Source organism: Hypanus sabinus, chromosome 17, assembly GCF_030144855.1.
Source record: "Hypanus sabinus isolate sHypSab1 chromosome 17, sHypSab1.hap1, whole genome shotgun sequence".
NCBI classification, from domain to species: domain Eukaryota; kingdom Metazoa; phylum Chordata; class Chondrichthyes; order Myliobatiformes; family Dasyatidae; genus Hypanus; species Hypanus sabinus.
The window spans coordinates 54,357,248-54,372,791 of NC_082722.1; the positions used below are offsets into that span (position 1 = coordinate 54,357,248).

At 39.1% G+C, this 15,544-nt stretch overlaps 1 protein-coding gene across 2 annotated transcripts in view; it reads left to right on the plus strand.

The window, feature by feature from the left end:
- The window catches only part of dhx38 (DEAH (Asp-Glu-Ala-His) box polypeptide 38), a 95,309-nt gene that overhangs the window by 1,820 nt on the left and 77,945 nt on the right, over positions 1-15,544 (plus strand). For both annotated transcript variants that reach the window (XM_059993119.1, XM_059993120.1), the window contains exons 2-4: positions 9,449-9,833; positions 11,043-11,233; positions 12,215-12,364. In XM_059993119.1, coding sequence (XP_059849102.1) covers positions 9,514-9,833; positions 11,043-11,233; positions 12,215-12,364 — 661 coding nt within the window. In that variant the 5' untranslated portion in view covers positions 9,449-9,513. The remainder of the gene's footprint in view (positions 1-9,448; positions 9,834-11,042; positions 11,234-12,214; positions 12,365-15,544) is intronic.

Consider the following 15,544-nt stretch of genomic DNA (forward strand, 5'->3'; position numbering starts at 1 on the left):
GCAGATTGGAAAGAGGCATGAGATACTTGTGTGTTATTTTAGATTTCCAGCATGTGCAGAATCTCTTGAGTTTAGGATAGAGGATTTACAACAGTTGTAGTTCACATATCTTAGTAGAGGTGTACTTGTGAGGTAAATCAATTTATGACTCCACAGGCAAGGTACATTAGTCCTTCTACCGCTACTCTCACGAATAGATGCATCTGTCACAGTTCAATTGGTGAGAATGTTCAAGTTTGTATGTTTTTGTTTTTGGTTTTTTGCCTCCTTCTGTAGTTCCAATCTATGAGCTACTGTACATCCTTCACTACTAAATTGACCAGTTTTGATGCAACAGGGCCAAATTTTGTGATTGACTTTGAAGTCCCTCACTTATCCATGCTACTTTCAGTATTTTCTCCAAGTGTTGTCAATGTGTTGGAGCACTGATTATCTGTTCAGGCAGTCAGTGAGAGTCAGGAACTTGTTTGTGATCTAATGCTTTGGCCGTTAAAGGGGTCCAGTTTCTTTTCTGCCTGTGTGTTACTGTGATACTGTTACTGTTGGGTGTGCTTGGGAAGAAACAAATATTGTCATGAATGAGCCTGGCATGTTATCCCTGAGTTATGATTCTGAGGATGACTATTTTAAGCAGCACACTCAAAATGCAGGAGGAACTCAGCAAGTCAGGCAGCATTTATTGAACGGAATAGTAACAGTAACTATTTTAAGCTTTCTTTGACTAGTCTGTGGGGCAATTTTCCTAATTTAGATACCAGTCCCCAGGTGTGTACGAGAAGAAGTTTGCGAGGTTAGCTGGGCCGGGAGCAACTTTACTATGATCTTATTTGGTGCCTAGATTCATGCCAAGAGGTCTGTCTGGTTTTCTATTTTCTTGTTGTCAACATAACTATTAACATATGGCTAAGTTCGCCATTTCAGAAAGCAAAGTCAACCTCATTGGTCAGCAGATTTCCTCACCTGAAGGACGTTGAATTAAAGGTGAATAAGATGCCTTCATTGTTTGCAGTAATAATGTGTATGAGTTTATCACAGTGAAAGAAGGGTGAAAGATGTAAAGAGACAGAGAGCCTCGCTCTGTGCTGCAGAGTCTTCAATTTCCACTCTGGATTCTACTCTATGGAGCAGGATGAAAATTTATTGTAACACACACAAAATGCCGGTGGAATGCAGCAGGCCAGGCAACGTCTATAGGAAGAAGTACAGTTGACATTTCGGGCCAAGATGTCAACTGTACTTCCTATAGATGCTGCCTGGCCTGCTGTGTTGCACCAGTATTTTGTGTGTGTTGCTTGAATTTCCAGCATCTGCAGATTTCTTTGTGTTTGCGTGAAAGTTTATTGTGCTGCTTTTACAAAGACATTCATGGGAAGCTCATGATCAGTCAAGTGAACCCAGGGAATCTTCATCACTTGAGGGAGGGAGGCCCATGGTGAAGTGCTTGAGGGGAGTGTAATAGAGAGAAGTCCATTGCATTTGTGGGAAGTGTTGGAGAGTGAGCTGTAAAAAGCATGGTTCTGCAGTCTAAAGAACTACATGGCAAGGCATTGAAGGATACAGATCGAATATAGGCAAAGGGCATTAATGTAGATGGGCACAAGGGTTGGCATAGTCATGTTGGGTTGACTGTCCATCTCTGCTGTACAACTCTTGACTCTATAAAAAGACATAGGAGCAGAATTAGGTCATTCAACCCATCAAGTCCGTTCTGCCATTTCATCATGGCTGATCTGTTATCCTGCTCAATCCCATTCTCTTGCCTTCTCCTCATAACCTTTGACACCTTTACTAATCAAGAACCTATCAACCTCTGTTTTAAATATACCCAATGACTTGACCTCCACAGATGTCTGTGGCAATGAATAAGAGAAGTAATAAGACAAAGAGAAATTTTAGGCTTAAAATATTCTAAAAGGAATATTACACAAGTGTTCAAGAAGACTACATGGTATTTATTTATGGATTTGTACTATAATTATCCTTAGTCACAATTTTAAATGGCTATATGAACTTAAACATCCCTGCTAACTCGTTCATCATCCTTATCAATTCTTCTTCAATTTGACCCAGAATTATTGTGTTCCTTGCACTTTATTTCTTCTATTTTAGGAATTTAAGAAACATCCTCTCTTAGATCCTTTCCCTGCTTAGTACTAATTACTGCCATTAGTTGCCTAACAAATGCTTAAAACTTCAAAATTTGAAATGTTTATTATCAAAGTACATATATTTCACCATATACAACCCTAAGATCTTTTTTCTTGCAGGTATACTCAATAAATCCAACAACCATAATAGAAACAATGGAAGACCACACCCGACAGGGTGGACAACCAGTGAGCAAGAGACAACAAGCTATGCAAGTACACAAAGAAAGAAAAGAAAAAGACCTAATAATAATAAATAGAGAAGCAATAAATATCAAGAGCATGAAATGAAGAGTCCTTGAAAGTGAATCCATAGTTTCAGGAAACAGTTCAGTGATGGGCAAATGAAGTTCAGTGAAGTTATCCTCTTTGGTTCAAGAGCTTAATGATTGAGGGGTAATAACAGTTCCTGAACCTGGTGGTGTTGACAATGGTGATCAACCTGATGTAATGAAACAAGTACCGCAGTTGATTCTTTTCCACCTTTATTCATAGCTATGAGCAAGAACCCTCCTTTTGCACTCTCACAGAGTCAGCCACGGAGGTCTGTCTGTGAAAGCACAGAGATACAGAGTTTTTATACATCTTTGTCACGTATGCAGTAAACAATTTTTTAGCAACCCCGCCCTCCCCCCCCCCCCCCCCCCAGTCACATGCCCAGCAACTGTGATAGTCCATGACAAAGACCACTTGATCACCTCAAATAGAAGTAAAGTTCAGACACTGGGAACAATGTGCGCGATTAGATGATTGAGAGCAAAGTATAACTAGAGTACCACCTCCTGCAAGTGAGACAAGGAGACCAGCGGCGTAGCTTAACAGCTAATTCCTTACCTATCAGCAGGACAAAATTAACTCTTTACCATCTCAGTGTGAGTCCTGAGGGTCCTGTTACCTTCTACCCGTTAGCAGTAGTGAGAAGAGCATGTCCTGGTGAGGGTCTCTGATGATGGATGCTGCTTTTCTGTGACAATGCTCCATGTAAATGTGCTCAATGATGGGGAGGGTTTTACCCTTGATGGACTGTGCTGTATCCACTGCTTTTTGTAAGATCTTCTGTCCAAGGGCATTGGTGTTTCCATATCAGGCAGTGATGCAACCAGTCAAAATACTCTCCATCACACCTCTCGAAGCTTGTTAAATCTTCACAAACTTCTAAGGAAGTAGACAATAGACAGTAGGTGCAGGAGTAGGCCATTTGGCCCTTTTAGCCAGCACCGCCATTCACTGTGATCATGGCTGATCATACACAATCAGTATCCCATTCCTGCCTTCTCCCCATATCCCTTGACCCCGCTATTTATAAGAGCTCTATCTAACACTCTCTCGAAAGCATGCAGAGACTTGGCCTCCACTGCCTTCTGGGGCAGAGCATTCCACATATCCACCACTCTCTGGATGAAAAAGTTTTTCCGCATCTCTGTTCTAAATGGCCTACCCCTTATTCTTAAACTGTGGCCTCTAGTTCTGGACTCACCCATCAGCGGGAACATGCTTCCTGCCTCCAGCATGTCCAATCCCTTAATAATCTTATATGTTTCAATCAGATCCCCTCTCATCCTTCTAAATTCCAGTGTATATAAGCCTAGTTGCTCCAATCTTTTAACATATGACAGTCCCACCATTCTGGGAATTAACCTTGTGAACCTACGCTGCACTCCCTCAATAGCAAGAATGTCCTTCCTCAAATTTGGAGACCAAAACTGTGCACAATACTCCAGGTGGGGTCTCACCAGGGCCCTGTACAGCTGCAGAAGGACATCTTTACTCCTATACTCAATTCCTCTTGTTATATAAGCCAGCATGCCATAAGCTTTCTTCACTGCCTGCTGTACCTGCATGCTTGCTTTCATTGACTAATGTACAAGAACACCTAGATTTTGTTGTACTTCCCCTTTTCCTAACTTGACTCCATTTAGATAGTAATCTGCCTTCCTGTTCTTGCCACCAAATGGATAACCTCACATTTATCTACATTAAACTGCATCTGCCATACATTTGCCCACTCACCCAACCTGTTCAAGTCACCCTGCATTCTCATAACATCCTCCTGACATTTCACACTGCCACCCAGCTTTGTGTCATCGGCAAATTTGCTAATGTTACTTTTAATCCCTTCATCTAAATCGTTAATGTATATTGTAAACAGCTGCGGTCCCAGCACTGAACCTTGCGGTACCCCACTGGTCACAGCCTGCCATTCTGAAAGGGACCCGATAATCGCTACTCTCTGTTTCCTGTCAGCCAGCCAATTTTCAATCCATGTCAGTACTCTGCCCCCAATACCATGTGCCCTAATTTTGCCCACTAATCTCCTATGTGGGACTTCATCAAAAGCTTTCTGGAAGTCCAGGTACATTACATCCACTGGCTCTCCCTTGTCCATTTTCATAGTTGCATCCTCAAAAAACTCCAGAAGATTAGTTAAGCATGATTTTCCCTTCATAAGTCCATGCTGAACCGGACTGATCCATCTACTGCTATCCAAATGTGTCGTAATTTCCTCTTTTATAATTGACTCCAGCATCTTTCCCACTACTGACGTCAGGCTAACCGGTCTATAATTCCCTGTTTTCTCTCTCCCTCCTTTCTTGAAAAGTGGGACAACATTAGCCACCCTCTAATTAGCAGGAACTGTTCCTGAATCTATTGAATATTAGAAAATGATTACCAATGCTTCCACGATTTCTAGAGCCTCTAGAAGTAGAGGTACTGCCATGTTTTCTTTGTAATTGTACTTGTGTCCTCTGAAATGATAATGTTGAGGAATTAAAAGTTGCTGACACTTTCCTCCTCTGATCCCTCAGATGAGGACTGGCTCATGGACTTCTGGTTTCCCCCTCCTGAAGTCATAATCAGCTCTTTGGCCTTGCTGACATTGTGTCAGAGGCTGTTGTGGCACTGCTCAGCCAGATCTTCAATCTGCCTTGTATGTGCTGGTTCATCGCCACCTTTGATTTGGCCTGTGACAGTAATGTCATCAGCAAACTTAACTATGGTGTTGGATCTGTACTTAGCCACACAGTCATAGGTGTAAAGTGAGTAGAGCAGGGGGTTAAGCACACAGCCATGTGGTGTACCTGTGCTGATGGAGATTGTGGAAGAGATGTTCTTGCCAACTCAAACTGATTGGGGTCTGAAGTGAAGAAATCAAGGATCCACTTGCACAAGGATATGAACCCGAGGAGTTGAAGCTTATTGATTAGTTTTGAGGTGATACTAAAATTGAATGCCAAGCTGTAGTTGATAAAGAGCATCCAGATGTATGCATCTTGGATGTTCCAAAGCTGAGTGAAGAGCCAATGAAATGGCATCTGCTGTGGACCTGTTGTGGTGGTAGGCAAATTGGAGCAGATCCAAGACGCTTCTCAGGCAGGAGTTGAAATGTTTCATCAACCGCTCAAAACACTTTATCACTATGGATGTGAGTGCTAGTGGATGATGGTTATTGAGGCAGGTTACCATGTTCTTCCTAGACACGAGTATAAATTGAAGCCTCCTTGAAGCAGATGAGTAGCGCCTCAGACTGCTGAAGTGAGGTTAAAGAACTTAGTGAAGACTCCAGCCTGTTGATCAGAACAGGTTTTTAGTATTCAGCCAGGTACCCCATCTGGGCCGGATGCTTGCTGTGCCTTCACACTCCTGAAGGATGCTTTCACATCAGCCTCAGAGTCGAAAAATCACAGGGTCATTGGAGGCTGTGGGAGTTTGTGATGGTTCCTCAATTAATTCCTTTTCAGAGTCATACAGCTGAGAAACAAGTCATTCAGCCCACCTAGTCTATGCTGATCTTCAAGCATCCATGTACAATAATCAGGCATTAATTATCTCCTTGTACAAAGTAAATTTAATATTCAAGTACATACATGCCACCATATACAACTGGTGAGGTTTGTATTCTTGTGGGCATACTCAGTAAATGTATGCCTGTATTCTATAAACTTCCCAGATTTTTCCGCTCACAATGCTCTAAGGGCAGTTTATAGCTTCTGGTTATTAATGTGTCGATCAGTATTGTCTTTGGGAGATCAGAGATAAGTCACACAGTCAAAAGCAGAATGTGCACACTCTGCACAGAGTATGGAAGGTGAGGATTGAACCTGAGTTACTGGAGCTTATCTTAATGCTCTGCCTACATAATGCTGATGGCATGTAGCAGTGAAATTTACCTGAAGTTTTTTTTATGACTGCCCTTCAAGGTTTAACCAAATGGTTTAATTGTACTTTTACTTAGTTTTACAGTTATTACTGAGTCCTGTGGTTAAAATAGGTCATTGTGAAAAACGTTACTTTAAGTTAACCATGATGTAATTGAGGCTCTGCTGGGCAGGATGTAATGGTCTTATGATGGTGGAGTGATGTAATTTTCCCGCCAGTGAGAGGTCATGTGATGGCCTGTTTCAACAGGGTATAAAAGGAGAACCCCTCCCTGTGATGCAGGTCAGTTTATGGTTTAATTTGTCAGTGACTCCGTTCTGCTGTGTATTTGATTTTATGATGCAGCTTCGTTTTAAAAGTGGAGTTTTAATTTGTACTGTAAGAATTGTTGTGCCAGCAGTTCTGAAAGTCACTGCCAGTTAAAGTTCAGTTGGAGAGTGAAGAATTATCGAAGTTCGGGAAGCTGAAGGATCAAAGAAAGTTGATGTTGTCGACGGTAAAATAGGTTCTACCTTATTTAATCTTCATACAAGGAGTTAGTAACCTGTGTCCAAGATAGTTCCTGCATTCTGAAAGCAAAAAGAGTTGGACACAGCATTTTGCCAAGGAAAGGTCAGTGCCTTTAAGCTGTTTTATTTCATTCATCGTAAATCCTTCCGGCAAGGCATACTTTGGCTGGGATCAGCAGTAATGTCAAGAAAGAGAATTTATTACTTCAAGGAAAGTCTCTCCTAACTGCCTGCAAATCATTTTGGACTTTTGCAATACTACTTTAAAGAACTGAGTTCGCATTTCTCGCTTTAAGAACCGTTTGGGTTGCCGTATAGCAGTTGACTTCTGGTTAAGTTGGTCGTTAGTTTACTTTTGGGTTCTTTTTTGAGTAGTGTTTAATAAATGTTTTTGTTATAAAAAAACCTGTCTCAATTAGATATTCATTGTTGCTGGATCATAACAAAAATGCTAGATCATTGATATTTCAAATGTTCCCATTTGGACCCCATTTTCATCCCATTCTCCCTGCACAATTGCTGTATTGACTTGTTGCACCTTATCTAATGATATAATTTTTGTCTGGCTCGTCGGTCGTAATTAATCTAAGCAGAAAAAATGCAATAACACATTTATAGTGCAGCACAGAAAGGTTACTTTATCATTGTCTCAGTTCTGCAACATTCTCCTCGGGTAATTACAAAAACAGGGAGAACATAACGTATAATATGTGGTTTATGTTGTATCCACATCACCATTTAAATGTTAAATTATTTTAAACGCATTAACTCTAGCATCCCAAATGACCTCAACCCACTGCAGTCCACTTACTGTCAAAACAGATCTACACCAGACATCATCTCCGTGGCCCTACATTCATCTCTGGAGCATCAAGACAGGAAAGACCACCTGTGTTAGACTATTGTTTCTTGACAACAATTCACAACATGATCCTCACCAGTTTTTATCAACATACTGTAGGAAGCATCTATCCAGAAGCATCATGGCAATTGCTCTGCCCATAAACTGAAGAGAATTAGGGACACAACTTAACACATCACGGAAATCACCCTTCCTTCGGTGAACCATGTTTGTACTTCATGCTGCCTTGATAAAGCAGATCAGTATCAATCAACGATCCTACCCTCCCTATACATTCTCCCTTTTCCCCTCCCATCAAGCGAAAGTTACAACAACCTGAAAGTGTTTATCACCAGGCTCAAGTACAACTTCTATCCTGCTGTGATAAATCTACTGAATGCTTCCTTAGTATGATAAAATGGACTCTTGATGTCACAATCAGCCTCATTTTCACCTTGCACTTCCTGTTTACCTGCTCTGCACTTACTCTGTGCTGTAGCATTTTATTCTGCACTCTATGATTTTACCTTGCATTATCTCAACATATTATGTAATGAGTTGATCTGTATGAATGGTATGCAAGGCAAGTTTTGAACCAGTTTAGCAATTTATTTACCAAATTAAAAACTGAAGAGGTTAAATTTTGACCCATTGCTTCCTAGCTTATATATCTTCAAATTTCCATCTGGATAATATTTAAATATAAAGAGAATTTCTTACTCTAAGGTTGTGAATTCCAGACCTTTGTTACTTGTACATTGTAATTTTTTTAAACTTGGCATTAAACTTTTTAATTGACTTGAAGTTTTCAGACTTGATCTGTCAATTTTCCCTTAGTTATTGTATTCTGTGCAAAGAGAAATCATGTATGCTTCCAACAATTTTGTGTGCTTTATTTAATTCTCAATTGTTCAAAGAAAACCATGTGGCCTAGCTATAATTATTAATTCCTAGCAATATCATTGTATTCATTCTGGTACAATTATACCTTCCTGTGATCTGATGACCATCACTGGGCTCAGATCTCTGGCTGTAATTTCTGTCAGATTTTATACACTTATAGCTTGACTTCTACTGTTGCACTCTATATCACATAACCATATATTTGATATACTAAAATTGTTGAGAAATATTCAACAAACATACCAATTCTGAACTGCTAAAATGATTTTTGAGGATCATGTTTATAAGGGAGCATTAATTTTCCCCTCTGTATATTTTATAGCTGAGATTTATTTGTCATGTGTACATCGAAATATACAGTGAAAATGTCATTTGCATCAATGACCAATACAGTCCGAGGATGTGCTGGGGGCAGCCTGCAAGTGTTGCCACATCTCTGAACCAACACTAGCCTGTACTTCTTTTTGGAGTGTGGGAGGAAACCAGAGCACTCGGAGAAAACCCATGTGGTTGTGGGGAAAATGTACAAACTCCTTAGAGGTTGCAGTGGGAATTGAACCCCAATTGCAGTTTGCTGGTGCTGTACATTAACTGCTAATGTTTTGCATCATAAAGTGTGTCAAGTTTAATAAAGGGGAGCTTGGATGACCTTACACCTGAATAAAAGCTTAGATTACCGGCAAATGTGATCTTCTGTACATCTGCATTTAAATATACTCCCAAGATATGGGATAACCCATTTTACTGAGTAATGAATCATTGCAGTTACCCTCTCTAAGCATGCAGTGTTGATTTTTTAGTAGTTGTTCTGCTCATATAGAATAAAAGCAGCAATCTTGTAACTAATTTTGTGTATCTTTACATTAATGATCTTTATAATCTGTTTTTAGGTGCCTTTAATTAAATCCCATCAAGACGAGACCATAGTGGATTTTACGCGTTGCTACTTTCCGGCATGAATGATGATGATGCCATTCACAGGTTGGAGGGCTGTGACCCTGGCAGTCAGATTGGGGGATTGATAATAAAAAAGAAGAGTGCCACTGTTGATCAGCATATCTTCCGTGCCCCAGCACCAAAGACCTCACTACTGGGGCTTGATAAATTGGCTGCCCAGAAGAGAAAAGAGCGGGAAGAGAAAGAAGAAAAAGAAGAAAAGGAGGAAAAGAAGAAATCCAAGGTGTCATCATACAAGGATTGGGAAGAGGGAAAGGAAGACTTTGCCCCTGTTGATGACAGTGATAGCAAAGCTGGCAAAGCTGGTAAAAAGGAGAGGTAAGACTCTTTAGTTACATATGATACAATTAATGTTCACAATATTGTTTTGTTTTCTGTTTTATTATATGTCCAAATTTACACAAGCATCTATCCTTTCCATTTTGAGCATGGTAACGTAACACAGTTGATATCTGGAATAAGAAGATGTGAAATTTTCAGAATGTTTGAAGAAACCTTGATAGTATATTGCCTTTCAGAATCAATGGAGTACATATGAGTTCCTTGAAAATGGCAACATTGTGAAACAAGATGGTGAAGATGTCATGTGGCTTGCTTGTGTTCATTGGCTGAGGTGTTGAGTGCAAGGAATGCCAGTTGTATAGTGTCGGTTAGGCTGCACTTTTGTGTTCCACTGTAGTCAATTTACAGGAAAGATGTAATTAAGTTAGAGAGGGTGCAGAAAAGGATGTTGCTTGGATTAAATGACTTTAGTTATAAGGAGAGATTGGATAACCTTGGTCTCTTTTCCCTGGAGCAATGGAAACTAAAGCGAATGACAGAAATATATAAAATTATGAGAAGTTAAGTAAGAGTAGATAGCCTGAGCCTATTTCCCACAGCAGGTATATCTAAAGCTCAAGGGCATAGTGTAAGATGGAGGAAGTTTAAAAGGATCGAGGGGTAGATTTTTTCATATACAGAGTAGTTAGTATCTGGAATGAGCTGCCAGAGGAGATGACGGAGGCAGGAACAGTAACAATGCTGTACAACTCTATGACAAGTTTGATAGGTGTTGAATCCAGTGCATATAGTTTAGCAAACTGTTGTGTTCTTTTTAGCTTTTTCATTTGCAGGGCTGACCACTTTCATACTTCCCACCTTTAAAACCTCAGTCAGTTTCCACATGTATTGCAGAAGCCCCTATTGCCTAAGTGGCTCTGGCATTTAGGGCCAGGACAACTTTATACAGCATGTGTACAGTTGCTAACTATTATGTGTGAGTAGTTTATTGCTGGTTCCTAATTCTGCCTTAACTTAATAAGTAGATTGTGCTTAATTATTAGCATAAATATAACCAAAATTTACTGCAAAAATTAATGCATAATATTCTGGATATTTGTTGGCAGAAAAATTGTGTCTAAATCCCGTCTCAACTTCAAAATTTGGCGAGTATAATTGTACAGTTATTATTTAAGTTAATTTTAAATAAAAATTGTTGCAGTGTATTCACATGAGCATTGTCAAAAAGTGAACTTTTTCTTGTAGATACTATCGTACTTCTGGTGCGGAGACACCCTCACACACAGGTGGGGTTAGTGAAGAATTCAAGGAAAAGCATCGACAAAGAGAACGGGATCGCCGAGAACATGGAGTTTATGCGTCTTCAAAAGGCAATGATAAGGAAAAGAAAAGGGATCGAAGTAGAGACCATGATCGTGAATCAAGGAGGGACAGAGGTAAACTTTTAACTTTTTATTGGTGTTGTGAGTGTATTTGTCATGGTGGATTAAATTTTCTGCATCATTTTACCTAATTTTGCTGCTACCATTTAGGGACTTTGATATAATTTATGTTAACCTATGTCTCAACTTAAGTGCTTAAAAACTGGATACAGCCGTTTGTCCCCTCCTGACAGGACCGTCTCTCAGAAAGCTGATAGTTGACTGTCTACCTCAATACCCAGTAGCATTAATGGGACTGGACTAAGTCAGCTTGTTCTTATGAACGGGTTTAACTGGTAGGATGGATGAAGGAAACTATTGACTTTCAGGAGGCTCTTTAAAGTCCAATGTAAGTGGTGAATGTGCAAAATTAAAGCACATGGGATTGGGGTGATATGCTGGTATGGACTGAGAATATTTAAGTAGCAAGTAACATTTTATTTTTTCAATTCCATTATATTGAAGTTTATGAGTTCCTCTCATTTCAAAGTGTCTTAATATGTGGACTGTTATCTAATCACAAACAAGAGAAAATCTACAGATGCTGGATATCCAAGCAACACACACAAAATGCTGGAGGAACTCAGCAGGCCAGGTATCATCTATGGAAAAGATTACAGTCGCTGTTTCGGGTTGAGACAGGATGATCTTGGCCCATAATATTGACTGTACTCTTTTCTATAAATGCTGCCTGGCCTGCTGAGTTCCTCCAGCAGTTTGTGTGTGTTGCTTGGACTATGTTCTAACTTTGCTGTAATACAGTGTTGTTTAATTCTGATTATTGGATGTTCCATTTCATCAATCAATCCAATAAGTGATGTAGTATATCTGATTTGGAGATGATTTATAATCATCTGCTTCAACCATTTGTGAGCCTTTGCCACTTTGTTACTTCTGCAAAATACAAATTTCATAAGAATCTGCTGTAGTTTGGTTTCATGGGGAAAAAAATGTGATTTAGTTTCACTCAGGTAACATTTGTGTCGTTCTTTCTAGATGATCGAGAATGGAGCAGGTCCAATTCTTCTAGACTAAAGGACAAAGATAGGTCAGAGCGAAGTGAGAGAGGCTATAGAGACAGCTGCTCTGATCGAAGCAGAAGCAACAGAAAGGATGAACCAGGCACGCCCAGGCACAGATTGAAAGGTGAGAACAAATGTAGAGCAATATTCAGAATGAAAAATGTTTCTCAGTTTCATATGGAAGTAAGTGCAGTTTTCATGCAGTGTGAATATCGTTGAATAGTTGACCTGTTTCTTGAGATTCCATGTTCTTAAGAGAGTGGCTAGGGAAAGAGACATTAGTGATGATTTGTGTAATTAATGCCTGATTTTACTGGCATATTCACAGATCACAGAATGGTTATACCATCAATGGAGACCATTTAGCCTATTGAGTTCATTCTGACTGTATGTAGGAGTAATACAGTTGGTTCCACTTTCCTGCTATTTCTTCATAGTTGTGGAAATGCTTTCCCTTTAGATACTTTTGAACATTACAGTTAAATCTGCCTCCAATACTGCTCCGGTAGTGCATTCCAGACCGTAATCAGTGAATATGTAAGTCTAAAAGTTATCAATCATGTCAACTTGGTTTCTTCTGCCTGTCACCCTCTTTCTATCTCTGAAGGGTGTTGGCCCTTCTGTCAATTAGCTTATTGTTTTTTTCTTTCTGTTTCGTCTATACCCTTCAAAGCTTTTAAATACCTCATTAAATTCTCTTAAAATTTATTCTATTCCAATTAGAACAACCTCCACTTTTGTAGATAACAGATCTCCCAAAATGAGTGCAATATTCCAGTTGCGGCCAAACCAATGTTTTAATAATGGTGAAAACTGAAGACTCAGGTTCAATGCAAATTTTACTTAATTATTTTCAGATCTTGCTCTCTGGGAATAAATCCTTTTATATGACCTTATCTGACAGGATGATTAATATATTTCCACTTCGAGATCTTTTGCTACTTTACTCTTATTTTCCAAAATAATCTATTATTCTTAACAAATATAAAAGCTCTTAAATATCCATGTGAAGCTGATTTGCCTGTTCTCCAGATTTGTTTATTTCTATTTTGTCAATAATTGTGGAATATTGACACAACAAGAATTTAAGTACGTAATAAGGGTAGGTCAGTAAGCCTTGAGCTTGATCGCTATTCATTTTATGTGTTATGTGACCGGCAACAATGAATATAGAATTGAGTCAAGTTTTATAAACAAACATAAGCATTTATTGAAGTCTGCTCAACAAAAATGAAAAGTAAACAAATGACTAAATTAACTGGGAGTTAACTGCTATACGCCAACTTAACAAACAACCAAACTCTTGAATAGTTCTTAAAGTGGTAAATTTGAACACAGTCTTAAAATGGTAAATTTGAAAGGCCAAGTGATTTATACAGTCAATAAGGAGAGACTTTATTGCAACAACAATTTTCCGAAGAAAATGACGAATCTGCTGATCAAGAGATGCCTTGTCCAAAGGATTCATGATGAAGGAAATAAAATAGCTTAAAGGAACTGACCTTTTTCTGGTGGAAAGTGAACACGGCACAAACCTTCCTGATCTTGCAGGAGTTGTCTCAGATGCAGATCACTTTTCCTGAACGAAGATTCAATAAGGTCGAACCTGTATTAAACCGCCAAACGACACCAACTTTACTCGATCCTTTGGGTTTCCTGTACTTCGGTAAAGTCTTCACTCTCCAACTCAACTGAAAAGGTAAATCAAAGATGCAACAAACCAGAACCGGCAGAGATTGGTGAAACTGCCGGCACAACAGTTTTTGCTCCTTACGATAGAAAGTAAAAGCTCCACTTTAAAAACGAAACTGTGTTGTGAAACGAATACACAGCAAAACTAACAAACTGACTATCGAACAAACTCCAAACTAACTGCGTCACAGCAGGGTTTCCCCTTATACCTGTTGGAACGTAACATCATATGACCACACACAGGTGGGAAAATTACAACATGTGACCTCACACTGGTGGGTAAATTACATCACCCTACCATCACAAGACAATTACATCATGCTCACAAGATACTCAATTACATCATGGTTATAAGACAGTCACAAGATACCCACGGGGCATGTAACATTGATGTCAACTCCCCTTTTCTTTGCTACACTAAACCTATTATTTTGTTCATGCCTGAAAACCTGTCTTGGGTCTTGTATATCTTTAATGACTTGAGTTCTGCATTTCTCTGTAGTTGAGAATTTTAATGTTTCATAACTTTTTTAGATAAATAGTTCCTTGGCATCTTAGTATTAATTGGCTAGCTCTTTATCCTTAGGTTTGTATCCCAGTTCAAGGTTCAGATTATTCCTTTGTTTTGATGTTTTCCACCATGCAATTTAGATATTGCATTTTTGACTCTTAAGGTCTACCTTTTAATTCCAGGTGATTGACTGCCTTATCCTAGGGTGGATTATTATATTGTAGGTAAATTATTTGTATTACAATACCATTGCATACTATCACCAAGGTGGGAAATTTAATGACATTGAATAATGACTATCTCTTTGAAATCCTAATTGTTGGATGCTATGAGATCTACATTTTCTCTTTCTCTAATATTTTTCCTAAAATAGTAGTTAAGCTAACTTACCTAGGGTTGAGGAGTTTGCACTCCAGGAAGAGAATGAATAAACTTGCCCCTTGTTCACTGGAGTTTTACAAAGAATTTGAGAGATGATCTTGTTTTGTTATCAAAGGTTGTGAGAAAAATTGAGAGGTAAGTTAGGTAGCAAAGGTATGATGGCTGCCACGGTAGTGTGGCAGTTAGTGTGATGTTATTACAGCCTAGGGTGTTGGAGCTCGGAGTTCAATTCTGATGTTATCTGTACATAAAGTGTGGTAAATATGAAAATGTTTAACAATTTTCGTCTATTCCCCCAAAGCAAAAAAAACTGTTAAAATAACTATTCGAATGCAGAAGGTAAAATCCCTGATCTAGAGCCCTTCTGTCCACAGATTTTAAAATAAAAATAAAAATAAAAGCGTGGGTTTTCTCTGGGTCCTCTGCTTTCTTCCCACAGTCCAAAGATGAACCACTCAGTAGGTTAATTGGTCATTGTAAATTCTCCCGTGATTAGATTAGGGTTAAATTGGGGGTACGGCTTGAAGGGCCTGTTCCATGCTGTATCCTTAAATAAAATATGAGATGAGCAGTTTGCCATTTAGGATTTAGCTAATGAGATAATCCTTTGATAAAGGTTTGTAAGTGTATGAAGTTCTCTAACTCGAGAACTGTGGTAGACTCACAGTCATTGAATGTATTGAAGGCTGAAATCAGTGATATATTTTTGGCAAAGAATAT